At 57.3% G+C, this 22,571-nt stretch overlaps 2 protein-coding genes across 2 annotated transcripts in view; one reads left to right on the top strand and one right to left on the bottom strand.

The window, feature by feature from the left end:
- Positions 1–519: 519 nt before the first annotated feature.
- Positions 520–7,725, top strand: SHISA4 (shisa family member 4). The gene is made up of 5 exons (XM_032422504.1): positions 520–1,092; positions 1,378–1,549; positions 2,348–2,481; positions 3,291–3,458; positions 3,683–7,725. The coding sequence occupies exons 1-5, from the start codon at positions 1,020–1,022 to the stop codon at positions 3,727–3,729; spliced, it is 594 nt and encodes a 197-aa protein (XP_032278395.1). The 5' UTR covers positions 520–1,019; the 3' UTR covers positions 3,730–7,725.
- A 1,743-nt stretch (positions 7,726–9,468) lies between these two features.
- The window catches only part of LMOD1 (leiomodin 1), a 40,220-nt gene continuing 27,117 nt past the window's right edge, over positions 9,469–22,571 (bottom strand). The window contains exons 2-3 of the mRNA XM_032422503.1: positions 10,416–11,879; positions 9,469–9,574 (exon numbers count right to left, since the gene is read on the bottom strand). Of these exons, the coding sequence (XP_032278394.1) occupies positions 9,548–9,574; positions 10,416–11,879 (1,491 nt within the window). The 3' untranslated portion in view covers positions 9,469–9,547. The remainder of the gene's footprint in view (positions 9,575–10,415; positions 11,880–22,571) is intronic.

Genomic DNA, 22,571 nt, shown 5'->3' with positions numbered 1-22,571 from the left:
TTGAGGCAGGCTTTTGATTTGGTCCCTGGAGTGATAGGCAGTTCCTGGTCAAGGTAGCCCAGGTAGCAGGGGGCACAGTCACTGACAGTATAAATTTGTAGGGGGATTAATTGGCTCCCCCCCCAAAAAAACACGGTCTCCACTGTAATTAACTCTTGCCCTCCCTATGCTCCCCTAGCCAATGCAGTATTCTGCAGGACTGCTTTGTGAAAAAGGGGTTTTTGAAGAGTGTCTAGCTGGATGGGCTCCAGGCGGCAGCCTATCATCCCGACTGATGAGGCCACAGGCTGGTGCATGCCAGCGCTGTCCACTCAGAGGGGGAAGGGCCATCTCGGGGAGCCAGTGCAGCTGGCAGAGCCCAGGCCCGTGGGGACAAAGCGGCTCTGAGCCGCCTCTCAATGGGTGCCTGTGTTCTGGGAGTGGGGGCGGGGTGCCCTCAGCCTCTTTTCCGTCTTCTCCTGCCACCCCCCACCCGCCCTCCCTGCTCCCCGCAGGACGTCCTGGGCTGGACACTGGGGCAGAGGAGGTCCTGCACAGGGGAAGGTCGGGCCCTGCCCCTCTAGGGTTGGCCCATGTGCCTGGGCACTCGGAGATGGCACCAGGATCAGGGCTTCTGGGGTCCGGGATACTGATTGGGCCCAGGCTGAGGGCGGGCCCAGGGCACGGCCAGGCCTCCCCGGCTGCAGAGTCCAGCGGCCTGCTGTGGCCATGGTGGCTCGAGCGGGAGGAGCCACCGTGGAGCCGGGGGCGGGGGCGCAGGACAGTACCGGGCTGGGTGAGGGGGTGGGGAAGTGTGAGCCCGGGCTGGGTGGGCGTCGCCGGTGGGTGGCCGCCTGGGCCGGGCGCGGAGCGAGGGGGGCAGGGTTACCGCGGCCCGGGCCTTAGTCCCGCCCTCGCAGGAGGCGGGAGAGGAAACCGAGCCTAGCGGCGGGCTGGGCCCCGCAGCAGCTCCCGCCGGCCGGCTTCGTCCTGCGCTCCCCGCTCCAGGCGGCCGGTCTCGGCCGCGCCCAAGCCCCGCCATGCGGCCCCCGGGGCTCTGCGGGGCCGCGCCGCTTGCCGCGGCCGCCCTCCTGGTGCTGGGGGCTCCCCTGGGTAAGGGGGTGGGCGCGGGGCTCCCCTGGGTGCTGCCGGTCCGCAGGGAGCGGGAGGAGACCCGGCCGGGAGGCTGGGCCATGGGAAGCTGACCCGGGGCGCGGGGGTCAGCCCCGGAGGGAGGCCGCTGGGGCTCAGGGGCGGAGCCCCTCAGGGTGGTGACGAGGGTCAGCTCCCGCGTCCCGGGAGCCGGCGGGCTGGGAGCCTCGGGGAGCGGGGCTAAGGGCGGACGGGAAGCTGGCCTGGTGGCCATGCGCCCCCACCCCCTCCCCACCCCGCCCGCAGCGCTGGCCCGCGAGGACTGCCTGTGGTACCTGGACCGGAACGGCTCCTGGCATCCAGGCTTCAACTGCGAGTTCTTCACCTTCTGCTGCGGGACCTGCTACCAGCGCTACTGCTGCAGAGACCTGACCTTGCTCATCACCGAGAGGCAGCAGAAGCACTGCCTGGCCTTCAGGTGGGCCCCCGCCTCCACCCACGCCCCCTCCATCCTCCTCTCAGGAGGCCTGCCCGGGCCTCCCCTCCTCCGTGTCTCCCTCCTGCCCCTCTCCATGTCCACCTCCACAGCCTTAGCCCAGACCTAGCACTCAGCTTGGTGACAAAGTGGGTGTTGGTGCAGGGGCCTGGAAGGTCCAGGAAGGGCGTATTAACGGTCTTGCGCTGGGTGGTGGGTAGGGTGGGTACAGGGTGCAGCTTTGTGGAAGAAGCTCTGGCAGAAAGGCAGGGGACTTGGGTTTGATTCCCAGGTCCACGTCTCCGTAGCTGTGTCATTGTGGGGAAGACTCATCCTCACATGGGTCATTATTTCCAATTCATAAAATGAGGGGGTTGCCAAAATTAGTGGTTTCAAACTTCTTTTTGAAAGGTACTGCTAATACATAAAAGGTGTAAGGAGACTGCGTGATTGGGGGGTTGGAAGAAAAGGGCTCTAGGTTATTTCTAAGGTGCCTTTCAGTGCTAACATGTTCCAAGTCTAACCAATTAAGTTGTAGATGTAGGAGCGATGAAGTGGGGAGCTCACTACAAATCCCGGCATGCCTCACACTAGCCAGCCAGGCAGCACGGTCTTCTGGGAAGTGGAGGTCCCCTAAGATCTCCTCCACAGGGTCGGGGCAGAGCCCCTCAAGGAACCCCAAATCTCAGCTTGCTGTGGCCCCCTGCTGGCCAGGAGTTGGAGCACAGTTTTATGGCCACCATAATGAGGAGTCCCTCCTACGAGTGCTGGAAGGTGAGGGGACCTGTTCTTTGTCTAAAGTCCCAAGACCATAGCAGGCATCGCCTCGGCCGTGATCCTCTTCGTGGCGGTGGTGGCCACCACCATCTGCTGCTTCCTGTGCTCCTGCTGCTACCTGTACCGCCGGCGCCAGCATCTGCAGAGCCCGTTCGAAGGTACGGGCGGTCCTGGGCACGGGGGGCACGGGGGGCAAGGGGGCTGGGCCCTGCGCTGGGCACCAGACAGTTCCAGGACGTGCGCCCTGCGTGGTAGCGAGTGCCGCTGTGTACACACACCTGCCAGTCTGCAACCGCAGAGACGAGAACGTGCCGGGGCCGTGTGTGAACAGCGGGCGTGAGTATGCGGGCGGACATGCGTGCATGTGAACGTGCAGATGTGCGCGGCCGGCCGTCTGTCAGCAGCGGTGTGGTGCAGTGGGTACGTGCATGCACGGGACTCTTGGAAAGGACACGGGGGGGTCTGTAGTGGTGAGCATTAATTGCATGTACTCTAGTCTACAGTGGACTGTGTGCCTGAGTGTTGGCATGTGACCGAGTGTATGCCCAACCCTGAGGGGCGTGGGCACGGTGTCGCTGCCCGGGGGATCAGTGTGGGAGGAAAAGGCTGAGGGCGGACCCCCTGAGAGGCAGCTCTGCTAGATTAGAAGATACCAGACCCTGGAGCTGCCCTGTCCTTGCCTAAGTGGGACATTTCCCAAGCTGTGTTCTCTGGCTCGTGAGGCTTCTGAAACCTGCTGAGGGGAGCAAACCTGCTAAACACAGACTGCCCCGCTGGGATCACGTGCACAGCTCCCCGCTCAGCTCTGCCAAGCAATGTCTGGGAGGCAAACGCAGCAGGTGGCCAGCCTGGAGCCCCCAGAACAGACAGCAGGGGCCCGGGGGGGCTTACCTTGGTTTCAGGGCAGGAGGTGGCGGCTTCACCATGGAGGTGGAGTTCTGAATGCTGATCCTTGTCCCCCACCTAGGCCAGGAGATTCCAATGACAGGCATCCCAGTGCAGCCAGTGTACCCATACCCCCAGGACCCCAAAGCTGGCCCCGCACCCCCACAGCCTGGCTACATGTACCCTCCTAGTGGTCCTGCTCCCCAGTATCCACTCTACCCAGCTGGGCCCCCTATCTACAACCCTGCAGGTAAGTGAGCGATCTGGAGCCCCTTGCTCCTGCCTGCCGCCCACCTCCGTGCTGGAACCTCCCCTACCCTTTTCTCACCCTGAGTCCCTCTCCCAGACTTCTGCCTCAGCTGGAAACATCCAGGCTACCTCTTCCCCATGGATCCTTCAAGCCTCTGGAATTGGGGGTCACTTCCCATCCTCCTGTGCCACCCCTGACCCTTACCCTGTCTGCTTGGCTTTCAGCTCCTCCCCCCTATATGCCACCACAGCCCTCCTACCCAGGAGCCTGAGGAACCAGCTGTCTCTCTGCTGCCCCTTCAGTGATGCCCCTCTCCTGTATCTGCATCTGGCCCTGGGGGTGGGCAAGGGTCCTCTACTCAGCAGGCCCCAGACCAAGCCAAGCCCTGGGTCCTACTGGTGATGGAGCCCCAGGGATGTAGACCAGGAGCTGAGCTGGAACTTGGCCGTGAATGAGGGGTGGGTGGGGAGGGCTTGGGGTCAGTGGACTATTTTTACGTGGGACAAGAGAAGGACATGAAAGCCTGGGTCAAAGCCCCTGCTTTCTCAGATTCCCGCGACTTCCAAGATCCCAGCCAGGAACGCTGGGGCCCGCCCTGTTTGCTCACTGTGGGCTCCATCAGTAGTGGGCGGAAGCCCTGCTCCCGGCTGCCACACCGGCCAGGGCTCCAACTGCTGGATTAAAGCTGTAAAGCTGTAACTCATGTCGGTTGCCTCATTGGGCCCATCCACACCTTCCAGGAGCTCTGCCTTCAGCTGGGCCCTGAGGGCTGCCAGTGCCACATCCTCCCAGCCGGCAAGGCACCCTCCCCCGCTTCTGTAAGCAGAACCACCTCAGGCTGAGGGCCCCTTGAGCTGGTTCCCAAAGCCAGTGAGGTGGATTTTGCCACAGCTGGGAAGAGGATGCTCATTTGCGTTACAGACGTTCTGCACTAGGGGTCAGGCCCCTGTGACATAAAAGGCACTGCAAATTTTTACAAAGGCACCTTCCCCTTTTCGGGGACACTTAGCTTCACGGGTGGGTTCCGAAACTGGCTGACCCTGGGCATGTCTCTGAACCCAGTTTTCTCAGCTATCCCATGGAGATAATGCCTCAGGGCTGTCATGTGGGTGAAATACGAAATGAAACTGTGACCCCTGTCCGTCCTTCCTGATCGGAGAGGTTCTAGGAGCCAAGCGGAGAGACTGGGCCACCCAAGAGGTTGGTGCAAGGTGTTGCTGTCAGCTGCCTTGGGTCATCAGGGGACCCTAAGACCTTAGGCCCCTGCTGAGCCAGGCAGACGCCCTCCACCCTTGGAGATGCCTATGCACCAAGCTCTACCCTCACCTTTGCCTTGTTCCCTGAGGACCTGGGTCCTTGTGCTCTCAGGACTTCTCTGGTGACAGATGTAGGGAAAGAAGTTTTATAGTTTTTAATTCAAGTGGGAAAAGTGCCATCCTGGCTTGGCAACACCACCACCAACCAACGGTCTCCTTTCCCCAACAACCATATGCTCAGCCCCTCCTTCCCTCACCCAAGGTCCTCCAGCCCTGCAGCCTTGTCTTCCAGCTGGGTTCTGCATATGGCCCCTGTGCTAACCATGCCCTCTGGCACCCATATACTGTCAGGGAGGCTCTTGTCACACAGGCTGGAGTGGGGGAGCTCCTAGGCCAGGGTCAGAAACCACTATGGGCAGAGCCTCTGTCCATGGATTCACAGCTTCCCCCCTTCCTAATGAAATTTTCAGGGGGGCCTGAGAGTCTGCCCCTGGACCTGACCAGAGAGGGAAGGCTAATGCTGGGGTGGGGGGCAGGGGGGACAGAGCTGGGGCCACAGCTGCAGATCCACCTTCTCTCTGAGGGTGGGGGCAAGAGGCGGGAGCTGGGGTTACAGTGTCCTGGCTTCTAGTCTGCAAATTCTGCCTTCATTCACACTTCAGGAGAGAGGGTCACCAGCTCATCTCAAGGTTTGGAACCACCAGTCAGTCTCTCGCTCGCTTGCTTTCCTTCTCCCCCTCTCTCGAAGCTGAGAGGGGGAGGAGGTTGGTAGGATAAGGTTTGAGTTTCCCTAAGGAAAGAGGTGTAAATGAATGCATGGCCATGCCCGGCTGAATTAATTATCCTTAAATCCACAATCTGGGGCCAATTAAAAATTGCTTTGTTGACTGGGGTGGAAGGCAGGTTTATCCCAGTCATAGCTGCCTCCCAGAAGGTGGAGTCTCCCCTCCCCAACATTTCCAGTCAATTAACTCTGCAAAGCACTGAGAATTCTAAAGAAAAGGGGGAAACTACAAGAGAGTGGGGCATTTCACATGCCCCGAGCAGAGAGAAGGCCCCTCTCACATCCTCTAGCTCTGTAAATAGGGCAATCCCGCTGAATCTCTTGCAAAGCTCTCCAGCTCTCCATCTATGACCCCATCTTATCTGCTTACCACCAGGGGAACAGCCAGCAGGAGAACAGAGCTGTAGCTGCCCCTCCCCATCATCTTCAGCAGCTAGCACCCCTGAAAACCAAGCAGGCACCCGACAAATGGGGGGAAGATACAGGGTGGGAGGAGCAGTGACCCTCAAGGATTTACACTCCAGTGGTGTAAACGGGGTCCTGAGCTGCGAGGGCACATCGAGGACCGTAAGGGGAGGTCTGGGAGGCACAGAGGGAGAGCAGCACTCCACACAAAAGCAGGGCACCTCTTTCTTGGGCGCCTGCTCAGGCAGGGGAGGGGGAGACCGCTCAAAGGGTGAGGGCAGGGGTTCAGATGCAGGGAGAGAGCTGGAGCAGAGGTGAATGAGGATACAAAGGGGCCCCAAGAAAGGAAAGGGGAGCACTGTGGGGGGAGAGGAATAGAATGGAGGCAGCTGGGACAGCTGACACTTCAGGCAAGGAGTGAGGGAGGGTAGGTGGGATAAAGGAAGAGTTAGAGGCCTGGAGAAGGCACACTGGCCAGGCAGAGCAGGTAGAGCACAGGGCAAGGGGGTGGGAGTGAGACATCACCAGGCTGGACTCCCAGGCCAGCGGCCTGGCCCCCACACCACCGGAAGGCTAAAGCGGTAGCTGGGCCACAGGCTTGAGACCAGCCTGCAGAGGGGTGGGGAGCACATGGTACAACAGGCTTGGTCGTCCTGGTGGTCCGGAAGCCACTCTCAGTGGGTGACCGGCGTCCAGATCTTTGCTTCTTAAAGAAGGCCGTGTGAGTGGCCATGGTCCCAACTCACAGCACCTGCGACTGAGCCCCTCGCTCACTGGCTTCCTGCGACAGGAAGTGGGGCGGGGAGGCGCCCGCCATCCCGCCCACGGCCAGCGCCAGAGCCTCGGTCCTACCTAGCCCGGGGTCCCCCAAGGCCTGCGGGGGCGGGGCCCGCAGGTGAGAAGCCAGTGCAACACTGGGTGGCGGCGGGCCCCAAAAGACGCCCTCCGTTGGGGGAACGGGAGACCCAGGATGTGGCCCCTGGAAACGAAAGGGGCCAGCCAGGGTGAGGCGGCTCGGAGGGCCTGCCGGGGCAGGGTTGGCGAGGGGAGGGGGGGACGGACCCCCTTGGCCCAGGTCGGTAGGGTGCAGTCGGCGGCAAGAGACGTAGTTTGAATACGTATGCATCAACTTGTTCAAGTCATTTGCTGCTTTTGAATCTCATTTTCTTCCCTGTAAAAGGCGAGTGCGGACGAAGATAGATCCTTTCCGGCTCATGCACCTTGGGTTTCAGGAAGGGAAACCGGGCAGAGGGGCGCCTGCGGAGGCCGATGGGGCAGGTGGGCGGCTGTGGGTGCACTACTCCGCAGAAACGCGGCTCCGCGAGTGTGGCCCGTTTCCCGGATTCGGCCGACCCCTGAGCACACGCGGCCGCTCGATGCCTGGCGCTCCCCCCCCCGCCCCTCCCAGGCGGCGGGAAGGCGCCCGCCAGACCCGGCGCTGCGTCCCATCTGCCCACCTTCCCTGGCCCCCAGCGCAGCTCCGGCGCGCCCCTGGCGCGGCGGGAGAACCCGGGACGCGGCCTGCCCGCAGGTGGCGCTGCGCTCCCGCATCAGGTTCTAAGGCACCAGAGGAAGGATGACCTCATCAGCCCCCAACCCCCGAGGACTGTGTGTGTGTGCATGTGCGTGTGCGTGTGCGTGTGCGTGTGGTCTGGCTATTGGAGATCCGTCGTTTGGGTTTGGTTAGGCTTTCAGTGTTTTCCTGAGGCACCATTATGAATCTCAGTTCAGGAAGGGGAGGAGAGGGACCTCTCATCAGAAGTGACTCTAAGAGCGGGAGATCTATCTGAGCTCTCTTTTTATTAGCTGTGTGATCATGGACTTGTAGGTTAATCTCTCTGGGCTGAACTTTATCTGCAAAATGGAAACCTCCAGAATTGAGAGAGCACCTGAAGCGACCTGCAGCATCTTGCCAAGGCCTGGCAACCACAGACACAGGGTAAATGGAAGCACTGGTTGCACTCAGCTCCAGCTAACACCCTTTGAGGTCCAGGGGGCAGCAGGTGTCCCCCCCCCCCCCCCCCCGGGCCTAGCCCTTGTTTCGGTTTTTGGGGCGGACAGGCAAGTGGGTAGAGGGGAAGGGGCGCAGAGTGTCCCCTGGGATACAAGCTTTTTGCTACCACGACTAGCCTGCCTCTGCGTTTGGTCAGACCTAGCACAGCAATCCTCCTTCATAGCAGGGACGCCCCCTCCTTCACCCCAGAGATGGTGAAACTGCTGTGCTCCCTGCTGTTGGACAAAACCCCGAGACAGAGAAAACTGCCAGTGAGCCAGACCCAAGGTGGCCGTTCCACAGTGCCAAGGGGTGCTAGTGCCTCTAACGCAATCAAGTCAGGAAGATGCTTTTGATATACACCTGATGGAGGGCACAGGGACACTGTTAGGTCAGGAGAGCAGCCTGCAGCTGGAGTGGGGGGGGATGAGATGGATCACTGGGCACACTGGTGTGGGGGCTGCTCCCCAAATGGTCATTCACTTCTCTGCCTGCTCAGAGATGGCTGCCTTCCTGGGCTTGTGACTGCTGTGGGGAGCTGGCCCCAAGCCCACAGTTAGGAAGAGTCATGGAATGAGCATCCCCTGAACATGCCTAATATAGCCATCCCAGGGCCCTGTGCTTCACTCTGCCCTGTCACCCCTGAAAGCGGCTCTGGCTAATGACTCCAGGCAATAGGAATGGTCAGGAGCAGACCCTAGCTAAGGCCTGGTTTCCTTGGCCCGGTCAACCCGGTCAGTGGAGAGCCCTCTACCCAGGCTTGAGGCTTTCCCTTGCGCTGGACTTTCGGCAGATATGAACTTGTTATGTGGTCAACTCGGGATGGCATGGCAGGGAACCTGAGCTTCTCAAGTCCTCCATGGGGCCCAGGGTGAGCATCAGGACCCTCAGTACAGTACAGAGGTGGGGCACAGTCATTCACAACTAAAGGCTTGTATATATTATCAAAATCTTATGGAAAAACAGATACACAGCTATTTATACAACAGCAGGTGGGTGTGAGGGAAATGTCTGCTTTGGCATCAAACCTTCAGGACCAGCTGCTGTCTGTCCCTCTCCTCCCAGCTGGAGCCCACTCCCCACCAGGCCAGCTGCCCCTGCCATGTCCTCTGATTAGCCCAGGAGGGGTTTGAGGGTATCCTCAGCCCTGCCTCCTTCTGCCCTTGGGCCCTCATGCCCTTCTCAATCTTCTGCCATTGTCCCACACAGAGGGCCACGGGCCCAGCAGCTTTGCCCCAAGGGCTCCTCAGAGGCCTGAATCCTGGCCCTGGAGGGCAGTGGGGCTGGGCTGGTTATGTGGTCCTGGGAGGACATCTTCCCTGGATCACAGGCCTTTCGCAACTTGCCAGTTACTTGGGCCCCAGGCATGGCATTCTTCTCAGTGATATGCTAAAAGGACTCTTCTTGTCCAGAAACCTCAGCTCCAGGTATAAAAGAAATTTTTGGAGAGCCTCAGAGACAAGAAAAGGAAAGTGAGAAGACAGAAGGCATCCTTCCTTGAGTGTGGCCAAGCCTCATGCTCTCCCATGGCAGAGGAGGGGCATCCACAGCGGGCCAGCAAGGGGGGGGGGGGGGGGGGTCTGTGCGGCCCTGGGAGGCGAGGCCGGGGCAGCCTTGGCATTGGCAGATGGTGCCCCCTGGCAGTCTGGTCCTACTGAAGCAGTTTGGGCACCTCGACCTGTAAGGGCAAAGCAGAGACAGTTTAGAGAAAGGAGCTCAGCAAAGGAGCCTCTGGAATTCATCTGGCCTCCCTTCCTTCTGGAAACCAGACCCCCCATAGATGTCTGTGGAATGAATAAATGAGCTGTGGACACAGATGAAGCATTTTTCCTTGTCTGTAAAAACTGGATGTCATCAAATGACCACTAGCATTACAACTGAGGTTGTCCTTTATGTCGCGGCGTCTAGCCCCAGATGATGTTGTGGGGCTAGGGTTCGCTGCCGCCATCCAGTCCGACAGGCAGATGACCATGGCCTCTGTCGCCTGAGGTGGAGGAAGGGGAAACTTTGAGGAGCAGGGTCTCTAGGGATGGCTCATGTGTCTGGGGCACTGATTAGTCACAGGGGAGACCCTCCCGAGGGCTGAATCTCCCAAAGACCTTTGGGATACACTGATCAGTAGGACTTGGCTGGTCCTCAGAGGGAATTCATAAAAGGGAGATAATTTTTGCTCTGGGAAGAGGGAAGAGAAGACTTAATGGCAGGACCAGAGGCAGAACTACTAGACAGAGACTGTTTCTCCATTTCTGGGAGACCCTGGTTTAGCTGCAGGGTGGTGAAGTTAGAGGCATGGAGTGAGAGGCTAAAGGAAGCTCCTTACAGGAAGGAGAGAGTCTCCCTCTAATGGACACCGGGGCGGCCTGCCCAGAGGCAGGGGGATGGCTGCGATGGCTGGAGATGCCACACGGGCGCGGCAGTCTGTCCGCAGCCTGCAGCCTGACATGGCCCGCTCTGCCCCCATTCCCCAGACAGGCTCCCCTCTCCTCCAGCCCTGCTGGCCCAGGCCCGCGACTACTTAACTTCTTGAGCTGTTTGAGGTTGCTGGAGCGAATGGCGGCCAGTAACTGGTCGCGGGAGTTCTTCTCCTGGACGGGGAGGACTTTGTCTCCCATCTTCCTCTGGGTGGCTGGTGACAATGAGTTCTTCAGGTTCTCCATGATTAGGGGCGGGGCCAAGGGAGGCGGGGGTGGGGGCGGAGCAGCTGGAGCGCCCCCTTTCTTGGGCGAGTTCTTGGGCGAGGCCTTTGGAGATGGCTGGGGGGAGGGTTTTGGGGAGCCCTTGGCCAGGGCCCCTAACTTGGGCACCTCCAGCAGATCCTTCTTCTCACCGCCAGCCTCCTGGGCCTGCCGTTGCTCCTGGAGTCGCTTTTGTCGCTGTTTGTCCATGTTGCGGCTGAGCAGGTTGGTGACTGTCATCCGGGGCCCAGCCAGCTCGAAATGGTAGCCCAGCTTAAGCAGGGTAGTGTTCTCCTTGAGCAGCTTGGCAATCTCCATCTCGGTCTTGCCACCGCAGATGTGCCGCTGGTTGTGGAAGCGGAGTTCCGTCAGCGTGTTGTTCTGGAGGAGGGCCCGGAAGATGGCCAGGATGCCTTTTCCTGTGATGTGGTTCGAGTCCAGGTTCAGGCTGGTGATGGTCTTGTTGGCCTTGAGCATGATGGCGATGGCGAAGGCCACATGGTCGTCAGCGCGTGTGTTGGCCAGGGCAAACACCTTGACCACCGTGTTGAACTCCAGGGCCTCGGTGAACCGGACCAAGATCTCATTTGTGATACAGTCTGAGTTGTTGACATTCACCTCGGTCATCTCTGGGTCATTGTTCTTCACTCTCTCCAGAGGCTCATCAAATATGCTGGGAGCTGCTTCCTCCTCTGCCTTGGCAAGCCCTTCAGAGGGCTTGGTGGGGCAAGCCGGGGCTGGTTTCTCCTGCGCTTGGGTCTTGTTCTCTTCTTTGGGTTCCTTTTCGCTTACGGACTCATCTTTTTTCACTTTCTCTTCCTCCCTTTTTGTGTCTGTGTTCCCACTTCCTCTTTTCATCCGCTCACCCTCTTTCTTGGTGTCTGCGTTCCTACTCTCCCCTTTTGCCTTCCTGTCGTCCTCTCTCTTGCTTATCTCCTTCTCCTCTCTCTTCTTGTCCTTGTCTCTGCTTGTCCCTGCGCTCCTGTCACTGCCTTTCTTCTCGTCCTCCTTCCTTGGGGCTGCTGCCTTCTCCTCTCCCTTCCCATCCTTCCCTGCCTCCTTCTTGTCCACAGCAGCCCGGACCCGGCCCTTGTCAATGCCCCTGATGAGCTTCTCCTCCTTGGGCTTCTCTCCGCTTTTGCCATCAGCTTCATCTTTGTCTCTTGAGAAGCTTTTCTTTAAACCACCCCTCTTTGGCTCCTTCCCCAGGTCTGAGTCCCGTCTGGGGCCCAGGGGTTTTTTGCTGGCATCTCTGCCCCTTTCTTCTCCTTTCTTGGCATCTGTCTTGGTCTCCACTTGCTTGCTTTCCTAAGAATTCAGAAAAGAAAAATAAACATGAAGAGCTGGCTACAGAGGGAGAGGAGTGAGTATGGGGACAAGTGTGGGGAGCATTTATATAACTGCCCTGGAACCTCCAAAGGGCAATGTCCATTGAGAACACCCTAAGAGGATCTGGAATTCAAGCTGCAGAGAACAGGCTGACGTCAGACTCAAGAAAACCTCAGGGTCGTGAGGGGCCAAGATGAACACCTGAGGGGCTTGTGGCAGGTCCTTCCCCAGGGGGTTCTCAGACCCAGAGCTGCCCTTTTCTGTCATGGGTGAGTTAGCAGGAATGCTTCCAAGTGGTGCCTTGCTGAGCCGCGTCGGAACCCGAGGCAAGAGGAAAAATCACTTATACTGCTTCTGTCTTTATTTAAAATTTTGAATTTTTGGTTGTCATGGATTTTTTTTTTTGGCATTAAATTCAATTTTTAAAAATATCAGATCGCTGAGCTTTTGGGTGCCCCCTTCCATTCTCTGGGCTAGGCGAGTGCCTCGCGTGCCTCACCCTAGCGCTGGCCCTGCTTCCAAAGGGGAGGTAGGTCAGTGGTCCTCAGATGCTGGAATTTTACAGATAATACCTTTTCAAAGGAATAAAAAAGTTGGAGGGACCAACAGAGGGCTGCTAACATTTTATTTTACCAATTAAAGATATTTCTAAATTTGATCTACCATCATTCTCTCATTGAAACAAGAAGGAGCTTACAATAAAGAAGGTAGACATTAACAGAATAAAGCCCATACCTTTACGTCAGATATGGGTAGCTTTTCGAAGAGCCCATAGTATTGTGCTTATTTTTTTAGTAAAAACTTTGTTGAGGACCAGCACCTTTCTGTAAGGAGCCCTGGAGTCCACTGAGTGAGCTGACCTCAGGCAGACCCTGCCAGATTCTGGATCTAGGATTCTGTGACTCTGCGTGGACCACACAGACACTGAGAAATTGTTGAGGGGGCCTGGAAGGGAGTCAGCTGAGTTGCATTAAAGTCTTGAATTTTACGCGCAACATGGGCTGTCCTGTACTTCCGTGGGGCCCTGTGTCTTCTTCCACGAAGTTGCAGAAAGTCTGAGCCTTATTTTGAGAGTACTTGCTTCCTACCCCCTTTAGAAGAGCCAAAGAAGCCTCAGAATTGCCTAAGATTAGATATTAAACTGTCCAACTATGATAGATAACCTGGAGCAATCCTTGGGACCTCAAGGAATGTCCTTCCTAAAGGTTTTTTTGTTTTGTTTTGTTTTGTTTTTTAAAAGGAAGAGACTATGGCCTGATTATTAGAAAGGTTTTCTTTCTTTCACGAGTGCCCGGTTGGGGTGCGGGAGGAGGAGGAGGAGGGCACCCCGGCCCTCCCAGCTTCCTCACCCCCACCCTGCCGGGACGGAATGGAGAGCTGGTTGGTCCTATGGAAACAGTTTGTACCTGCACCACAAACACATGCCATTGGGGACCAGCCCCAGGGTTTATTTAGCAGCAAAAGTCCTTGGCTCCTCTGCTAGAATCACAACAGGCAGCCAAGGGACACAGGGCCCGGTGAGGGAGGGCCGAGGAATGTGCCCCTTCTCTCCTCCTGCCCCATGGGGGCTGTTGCACGGAGGGGACTCTCTGGGGCTTCGGTGGTGGAGCAAGGGCCAGAGGATGCCCTCTCACTTTCTCTGGCTCCCAGAGAACTGGATTTGACCCTTCAGATCACCCTTGCAGTGATGGTGACTTTACCGTACCTTGATTTGAAAGGAAGGGGAGGCTTGGAGTATGCAAACATAAGGTGAACGAGGAGATCCAGTGGGTCAGCCCCGCTAGGACACACCTAACATCTGCCTCAGCTCAGCCAGGAAATTCCAGCCCAGCCCAGCTCAGAGTGGTTTCTTCTCAAATTCCATCCACTTCACAAGCATGGAGGTGAGAGCTGGGTGCCAGCCTCTCCAGCGAGTCCCGCCCAAGCTCCAGAGGTCAGGCCCCCAAGGCAGGGACTCCTGCCCTCCCCTTCCAAATGCACGCCCTTGGGGATTTCTCAGCGCCCACCGGGCAGTGCCCAGCTGCTCTCTGCACAGTTCCCACGCCGCCCACAGGCCTCACTTAGAGGGAAATTGGGAAGCCAGAGAGATATTAACCAGCAAGTTCAGGAAAAACTGGGTTTCAGGTCTGACCGGCTCACCAGCAGCTGCCAAGTCAATGTAACCTTCTCCAACCTTGCCCATTAGGGCCAAGGCACTCCTCTCCACCTGCCCTCAGAACCTCCAGGTGTGCCTAGCTGCCCCTGCTGCCCCTGCTACCCCCAGGACCTTGCTTGGCAGCGGCCTCCTCTCCCAGTCAAAGCCATCCCGCTTTCCGACCAGGGCTCCCATTCAGAACCTTCCCCTGCTCTCCCATCAGGACTCCTTTTCCAACATTTTAACCCTCTCTCTGCCCTGACACCCTAGATTCTGACCTGCCCCCTTGGTCTTCATCCAGCACTACTCCCCACTCCCTCTTAGGGTACTCCCCCTACACTGGGGTCCTAGTTGGCTTGGATCTGTCATGTGTCTGTTCTTGAGGAGGTGTTCCAGCCCTTTAAAAAGAACCTAATGAAAAACAGGCGGGGCGGGGGAGGGGGGGAAGCTGATTAATCATGGGTTTCCTCCAAATAGCCAGGAATGAGTGGGGCTGGGGCTTGTCGCAGCTCGTGCAGCCCGGAGAGCTCAGATGTTGCCTTAAAAGGAGAAGGAGCCCAGCGTCCTCCCAGGGCTGAGATTTCTGGTGAGCGAGCTCCTCAGCACATAGCAGAGCTGCCTCCTTCTTGCTTATCTGAAAGGGCGTCCAAGCCAACTTCTTTTGCTTCTAGAACTGGTGGTGCATCCTGGCGACCTCCAGAGGTTATTTTTGCTTGTCTTCCTGTCTCTCGGCCTCACTCCACCATTCATCACTTATAGCAAGAGGGGTTTAGGTTAGATATAACAAAGAACTTCCACAGAGCAAAGGTCCACAGGCTTCTAGATGAGAGATCAAAGCAGCCATAATTGTTTTTCCCTTTGGGGAAAGCTTTAGGGTTAGGGGAAGGCCAAGGGTGATTTGGCAATCCTTCATAGAGGCAGGGGAATGGAGAGGATGACCTCTGAAAACCTCTAACAACCTGTGAGACTTTGCAGGGACCTAGCAATCAGACTCAGAGGTGAGAAGCAGCTCCCTTCCTCTATCTGCTCCAGACCTGTGGCCTCATGGTGTTGCTCTGTCTGCCACTTGGGTTGGGATCCTAGTTAAATGCCTCTGACAGGTTTGACATGGCATCTTTTCCCTTACCTTGGGCCTTCAGATACTACTTCCTCTAGAAGTCTTGTCTGATTGACCAGAGAAGAGAACATTTTGCCACCTTCATTGCCAAAGGGGGAGAGGAAAAGAAGTGTCTACCCGGAAGTCCCTAGAAAATGAGAACTTGCCGAGGGAAGGCCAAACTCCCTGTGTGTGCTGCGCTCAGCCCTCAGCCCCCTGGTACCTATTAGCTCATGTAGACCACCACCGAGGCCCTCTCTTTAGTTCCTATGGCACATCGCCTGCAGAGTGATCCTGCCTGAGGCCCATGCAAGGGGGAGAGTCTGCAGACCTCCCCAAGGGACAGCACCAAGACCAGATGCACCCTGGGGAAAGCTTCTCCAACAAGACTTGGAAGGTCTGGGTCTGTCGAGTTCGCCCCAGCCCCTGGCCTAGGAGGGCAGGGGTGACTGGCAGCGGCTGCACCCCTCACATGGGACCCCACTGCCATGAATCCAGGCACCTTTGCTCCATCCCCAAAGCAAGGCTGAGGTGATGTCAATTCAGATGGCTCCAGGCCAGTCTTTTTTTTAAGATTTTATTTATTTATTTGACAGAGAGAGACACAGCGAGAGAGAGAACACAAGCAGGGGGAGTGGGAGAGGGAGAAGCAGGCTTCCCGCTGAGCAGGGAGCCCGACGCAGGGCTCGATCCCAGGACCCCGGGACCATGACCTGAGCCGAAGGCAGACACTTAACGACTGAGCCACCCAGGCGCCCCTCCAGGCCAGTCTTTTGCTGCGTCCCCCCGGGGGCTGCCTGGTGAGACACAGCCCTCAGACCTTCTGTCTAGAAGCAGCGACAGCGTGTCAGCTCAAGCTCCAGGCTCAGGGCAGGGACTCTGGGGTCTGCAACTCTGCTTTCAGTAGACTCTGTCCCAGGCCTGAGCTGAACTCCTGATGGCACAGAGGCCTCAGGGTCTGAGCTTCTTAGACGCCGGCATTTTAACTTGGCTCTGGACTACAGCCTGCCTCTTGTTTCTCGTGGATCGGGTTGTATTTCATAGGAAAGCATCGGGGAAATCTGTGGCATCTCCCAGTCCCTTCAGTGCTCCAACCCCCCACCGTGTCTTCTCCCTGGTCCTGCACCAGTGCTCGCCACCAGCCCTCAGCGTGCCTCAGGGCACAAGATCGTGTTCCCCTGCTTCTCCCATGAAGCTGGCCCTGCAGGGCTCTGGGGCCCTGGCCCCACTCACTCCAGCCACCTGGAGACCTGGTATTAGGCCCCACAGCTGCCAGGGTCATCTGTCTGCAAGGACAAGGTGGGGAGGAGCTGGCCGCAGGCTGGAGAGTGTGCCAGAGGTCCCCCGGGAGAACAGCCCCGTTACAAGGCTGCTGTCAAGGGCAGGGCAGGTAGCAGGGCTGGGGGCTTGTGGGGACCAAGAAGCTTCCCTCCCTGCAGCCTCCTGCCTCATTCTGCATGGAATGCCAACTCTTTTATTGTTTTCCACCAAGAAGAAAGATTCTAGATTGTCCTGACAAGAAGTTTCAGGAGGGCCAACTGCCTTTCTGGGAAAGTGTCATTCCTGGAGCGGGCAGTCCTGGGGAGGGACAGCAAGGCCTGGTTCCCTTGGTGGTCTGCGGGGCAAAAGTCCTCCACTGGGGCTTAGGCCAGCTCATGAAACAGAGCTTCAGATTGTTTTTTTTTTTTTAAATAGGCTCTAGGCCCAATGTGGGGCTTGAACTCATGACCCCAAGGTCAAGAGTCACATGCTCTACCAACTAAGCCAACCAGGCTTCCCTGATCTTTCTTTCTTTTTTTTTTTTAATTGAAGTATGGTGGACACACGATGTCACATTAATTTCAGATGCACACAGAGCGATTTGACAATTCTGTACATTACGCAGTAGAGCTTCAGATCCTGAAACAACTGATGTTGCCCCTCGGAAGCTACAGGTTCCCTCCAGAGCTGCCAGGACAGCTGGAATTGTTCGGAAGGCGTCCCCCCTATGGTGGCAGGGGGATTCAGTGGCTCTGCAGACAGCTGGCCTGTGTGCAAATCCCAACTCTGCCCTCGACCAGCTGTGTGATCTTGGGCGGGTTACAGACCTCCTCTGAACCTGTCCTCTCATATGCAGGACGGAACTGACCCATCCAGAGCTCGTCATTCGGTTGCCAGTGGTTGTAAGGAGACTTCCGCAAAGGACCTGGTACCGAGAAGGGCTTGAACCGGAGATAAGCTGCCGGAAAGGCCAGGCCTCCCTGTGAGAAGCACTTAAGCCCACGGCAGGCAGGAGGGCTCGTCTGCTCCTGCCTGAGGCCCCCAGGCCCCTTGCTGAGTATCTTAGTATTATTTGGAAGGCTCAGATTAAGCACTTACCCAGTGGTCAATGGAACTGCATTTTGTATACTTCTCCGTGAAAAATGAAATGACCACGTCTCAAACCCTGGAAAGCCGCCTGGAGAGCTAGAAGCCGGGAAGGGACCAGGTCACTTGGGGAGCTCTCCCCCACTGCTCCCCCCAATCCCACGGGGACAGAGGCAGGGGTGGAGTGGGATGGGAGCAAGTGTCACCGCCCCCACAGGGACCACAAGTGCTGGGGCCTGTGTGGGCCTGGGGCTTCTCGAGAGCCAGCCCCTCCAAACGCCTCCTGTGACCTGACTCATTCCTCCATCAGGAGGTAGGGATCACCACCATCCTGGGGACAGAGTGCTACATAAGGCAGTCCTGCCCTCACAGATTAGGAGGCACGGCAAGCAGGGCGACAAGCTGACATCGACGTGCATGGGGCAGCCGGTGTGAGGCAGGGGAGCCTGCTGGCTGAGAGTTACTGCTTCAGCTGACGGCATCCCTTCAGGCTGGCCAGAGACTGCAGGCTCCCTAAAAAGGCCCGGCAGCCCCTTTCTCAACCATTCCCAGACTGATGTTCCCTGACTCCTGTTCTGGTGGTGGCTCAGGGACAAGGTCTTGGCATCTCCCAGAAACCCCCTTTTTTGGTTATCCCAGCCCTGGCCCTTTTCGGATCATTCCGGGTCTGCTTCCCCTATTTCAAAGCCCCCAGTGTAGGGAAACATTGTCTCCACTGGCCCCTGCAAGATGAGTTCTGAGGAGTCCCCTTCTATTCATCCCTTGTAGCTGTTCAGGGGCCTGTGAGGAAACTGGGAACGCCACAGGATGGGCTCAAGAAGGAGGAAGGCAATAGGGAATGGGGGCAGAGTATGGCTTTAACCCCTTGGGTTCACATCTCTGGAAACATAATTTTTGGAGTGTTCAAGGGCTTATACACAAAGACCCATGTGTACACTCAGTTCCTGCCCATAACTGGAGTATATGAGGACATCTGAGTGGCTCAGTTGGTTAAGCGGCTGCCTTCGGCTCAGATTGTGATCCCAGCGTCATAGGATCAAGTCCTGGGAGCCTGACACTCCCCCTGCTTGCGCTCTCTCTCTGACAAATAAATAAAATCTTTAAAACAAAAATCCTTTAAGAGGGGCGCCTGGGTGGCTCAGTCGTTAAGCGTCTGCCTTCGGCTCAGGTCATGATCCCAGGGCCCTGAGATTGAGCCCCGCATCGGGCTCCTTGCTCAGCAGGGAGCCTGCTTCTCCCTCTCCCTCTGCCTCTCCCGCTGCTCAGGCTCTCTCTCTCTCTGTATCTCTGTGTCTCAAATGAATAAATAAAATCTTAAAAAAAAAAAAAACCCACAAAAATCCCCTAAGAAACAGGGGCTCAAAATGAAATTCCTAATTTTGGGGTGGGACTGTATCATCTGGTGTAGGGGCTGCAAAACTGTCTTCTCATCATGCCTTCTGGGACTCTCATGACTGCATGTCTGGAGCCCTCAGCCCCTGAGCAAGGCGGGAGGGAGGATGACAATGCCCAGCATGGGGGCCTGCACATCACAGGTGCCTCTGTAAATGCTTGTTGGGATGAGGACAAAGTACACCAGCCCCAAATAATCTGCTTGGAGAACGTCAGAAACGGGCAGGGGTCAGGCTTGGAGAGAACCCCTCCAGGTGACCCCGGTAGGGCCGCTCAATGCCAGGGACCAGCAGATGTCTCAGCCCTCTTCTGCTCCCAGCCTGAAGTCCTGTGGGTTGATGGTGTGAGCACTAATCCACACCTAATCAATATGGCAAGTAGTGTTGGAGGCTTGTGCCCCCTTGTCCCCCAAAAGAATGTGGGCCAAAAAGAGCCTCCAACCTGACCAGGGCTCCAGAGGGGTCATCTAGGGCACCTCCCTGGGGGAACGTGTGCACCTGGTAAGCTCTGAGCTGAGAAGCCAAGGCTCATGCAGTCACAGAGCTAAGAAAAGCTGTTCCCTGCAGACATCCCAGATGCCCCTTGCTACCCTGTCCCCACCCTGCTTGGTCTCTCTCTGGCTTGCCCGGGCTCTCCAGGACCAGCCTGCTGGGGGCGTGTGAATCAACTCTCGGGGTGGTGGGCAGGCTCCAGACCACTTGGCGGGATGTTCACAGCTGGTTGGGCCGAAGGTCTGGGAATGGCACCAAGCTTGCTGGGGAAGGGCAAGGCAGACTCGGGCTGTCCCTTTACCCAGTGAAGAAACTACACTCCAACACCGAAGGAGCTCGTTTCATGGTTTTGAGCCCCATACCTCTAAAGGGCATGTTCCCCACCCCTGGCTGCTGGTCCACTGGAGAAGTCAAGTTCAATCCTCTGCCCCAAATCCTCAGTCCACAATAGCTTTCTAATACCTCTCCTCTCCAGCAAAACCATCGCTAAATTAATGAGGGCTCATCGATGTGCTACTGCTTCGCATGGACTTAGGAACCCCCGCAGCCCCGCGCCGGCTCTGCAGGCTAGTTACTGCCCTGATCCCTGGTTCCCGGAAGAAGAAACGGAAGCCCAAGATTACACCGCTATTACGCGAGGAAGCAAGGACTCTGGTTCTAGAGGCTGAACTTTTTACCTCTATATTCCATTGTCGTGTGTGAGTGGGCTGCATGCCAAGCCATTCTGTCACCCAAATGCCTGGTGCAGATAGCCCTTCACCCCCGGCCGCCCAGCACTGAAATAAGACCGTCAATCCCAATATCCGCGGCCACCATTCATTTAGCGTTTACAAGGTGAGAGACGCTGTGCTAAGTTCTTTACCTAAGTCACCCGTCTAATTCAGTCCTCTGCACGGCCACCAGAGGAGGGCACGGCTCGGAGAGGTTCCAGCCTCCCGGCGAGGAAGCTTGGGGGATGGCTGGCAGGGGTGAGGGCCCTCGGGCTGCTGGCCAGTGGAAGCCGGAGCCCTCATAATCAGAAGGTCTTCCTTTCCCACTGTTCCCGACAGGCTTTTTATCGTGGTCTTAGTGATCATCACATTATGATAGCATCTTAGAAATAAGCCACGGAAAATTCACCCACTTTTGGACAGTGTTGCTCAGGGGCAGTTAGGGCTTCTGGGGGTCAGTGGTAACATGTTCTCCATTTTGCAGATGGTGTCATTCTTAAACAAGTCACTGGAGTTCAAGCTTGGATCGCTTGGGTTCTACAAAGAACTTAACTCCCATGTTACGCTCCCCACCATCAGACACTAAGGAATGAATGAATGCCAGACTCCTGCCGGGTGCTCCTGGCAAAGCATACGACACAGACCTGATGTTAGCCACTTGGCCATCTGATCATTCTGTCAGACGCACGCCTGAGGAGTGACAACTCTGCCGGGTGCTGGGCTCAGCTCTGGGGACGCAGAGATACCTGGGCAGGAATCTCCGGAGAGCTGGGAGAGGCACCTGGCCTTCCCTTGGATTTCATGGCCAGGCTAGAAGGAGGGACCAGCTGGGAGGGAAGGGCCCATGGCTCTTGCTAAGGCAGGGTTAAGGGGAAGACAGCCTCATGAGAATAAAAATCAAGGTGCTGGGATGGGGAAACCGTCAGGCTTGGAAGAAGAAATCCAAAGGGTACATGGAAGGTGGCAATGACTAGAAGCCCGGGAGGAGGGCTGCAGAGGAGAGCTGGCTGCACGGGGGAGGGACCACGTGGCTTTGCCGACTGAGGCGAACACTAGGCTTGAGCAAGTCCTCATGGCAAGGAAATGCATGTGAAGCAAAGAGCCAGGCCAGCCCACTGAGGAAGGTTCCATAAGGGGGGAGACACCTGAGCTGCCCTGAAGGAGGAGGAGGAGTTTGCGAAGCGGGGAAGGAGCCCTGCGTGCTGAGGAAGAGGCAGCTGTCTGCAGCCTCACCTGCTCTGCCCTGGTTCCCAGGCCCCATCCTACAACTCTGGTCCTTTACAGCGGTTTGGCACCCCTTTCTCAGCTGGCTAACCTCTGAAACAATGAAGCATCGCACGTGGTCTGCTTTGGGAAGTCACCCCGGGCCCCCCAGCCCCAGCCCGGGGCCCTCCCCCACAACTCCCAGTCTTGGCTGCTATCACTCTGTCCCTTTGTCCATCTCTCCCACAGGACGGTGGCCAGGAAGTATGGCGTCTACTCACTGGACCCCCGCAGATAGCACGGCGCCTGGTGCACCGTAGAGGCTTGATAGCTGTTGAATGAATGAGCGGATGGGGGAATGATGGCCACCAAATGAAGCCAAATGTTAGTTTTGGAATGATGAGGCTCTAGAAAGCTGGTAGAATAAGGAGCTGAGCACAGATAAGTGAGTGGTGAATACAAACGACATCGAGGTCGATGTTGGAGGTGAAGAGGCGGCACTCCCACTACTTACACTGGCAGAGACAGATTCCAAGTCCGAAATACCAGCAGCCTCAGCGTCCAGTCTGGCCATAGGTTGGAGAGCCCTGAATGTTCGCCTTCTCAGTCTGGTCCAGATTTGTTACATATCCCCAACCCTACATCCCAGCACTGTGGACAGGGGGAAGAGGCCCTCCTTGAGCAGGGGCCATGTTCCAAGGCCCAGGGCGGGCGGAGTCAGGGGTACGACAAGGGGCTGGGGTTACGGGAGACTGAATGCATGTGATTCCACCCCACTTCTGGAAAGACAACCCAGGGCCCTGCCATTCAGCAGGGCCAGCCGTAGAGCATTTCGAGACTACTCACACCGTCTCCCTAGGGGGCCAGGCCTGAGACAGGTTCTCAGTCAGGCCCCAGGGCTACATGTGCCCTCTGCTCAGTTTGTGCCCTCTGCTGGTGGCTCTCCTGGCTCCCTGTCCCTTCCCTCCCGGCACTGGGTCCGGATCAGGCCGGTCCAACACCAGATTTGACTATAGGGCGCACCCCTGTGTATGGTACACTTCCTGGAGTCCACACCCAGAAGGCCTGTTGGGTCCGCGGCTGCCTTGGCCTGCAGCCCTGAGGATGTCCAGAGCTGGAGGGGAAGGAGGTAGGAGCTGAGAGGCAGCTAGGCCAGCCAGGCCAGCCCCGGAGCCTGCCCGCCAGTGACATTCCTTAAAGGAATGCAGTAAACAAGGAGAAGCCCAGCCCCAAGGGGCCAGAGGTGGGAGGCTAGGGGTGGGAGTGGAGGCCAGAGGTGGGAGGCTAGGGGTGGGAGTG

This window comes from Phoca vitulina, unplaced genomic scaffold (assembly GCF_004348235.1).
Source record: "Phoca vitulina isolate PV1807 unplaced genomic scaffold, GSC_HSeal_1.0 scaffold26, whole genome shotgun sequence".
Taxonomy (NCBI): Eukaryota; Metazoa; Chordata; class Mammalia; order Carnivora; family Phocidae; genus Phoca; species Phoca vitulina.
The sequence above is the reverse complement of the archived record's forward strand: the minus strand, read 5'-3'. Positions and strand labels throughout refer to the sequence as shown.

Bases quoted from the DNA above. Each gene is read 5' to 3' on its own strand.
- SHISA4 (XM_032422504.1), top strand. From the start codon at position 1,020: ATGCGGCCCCCGGGGCTCTGCGGGGCCGCGCCGCTTGCCGCGGCCGCC. The intron at 1,550-2,347 runs GTGGGCCCCCGC...CTTTGTCTAAAG, and splicing joins AAGCACTGCCTGGCCTTCAG to TCCCAAGACCATAGCAGGCA. The intron at 3,459-3,682 runs GTAAGTGAGCGA...CTTGGCTTTCAG, and splicing joins CCCTATCTACAACCCTGCAG to CTCCTCCCCCCTATATGCCA.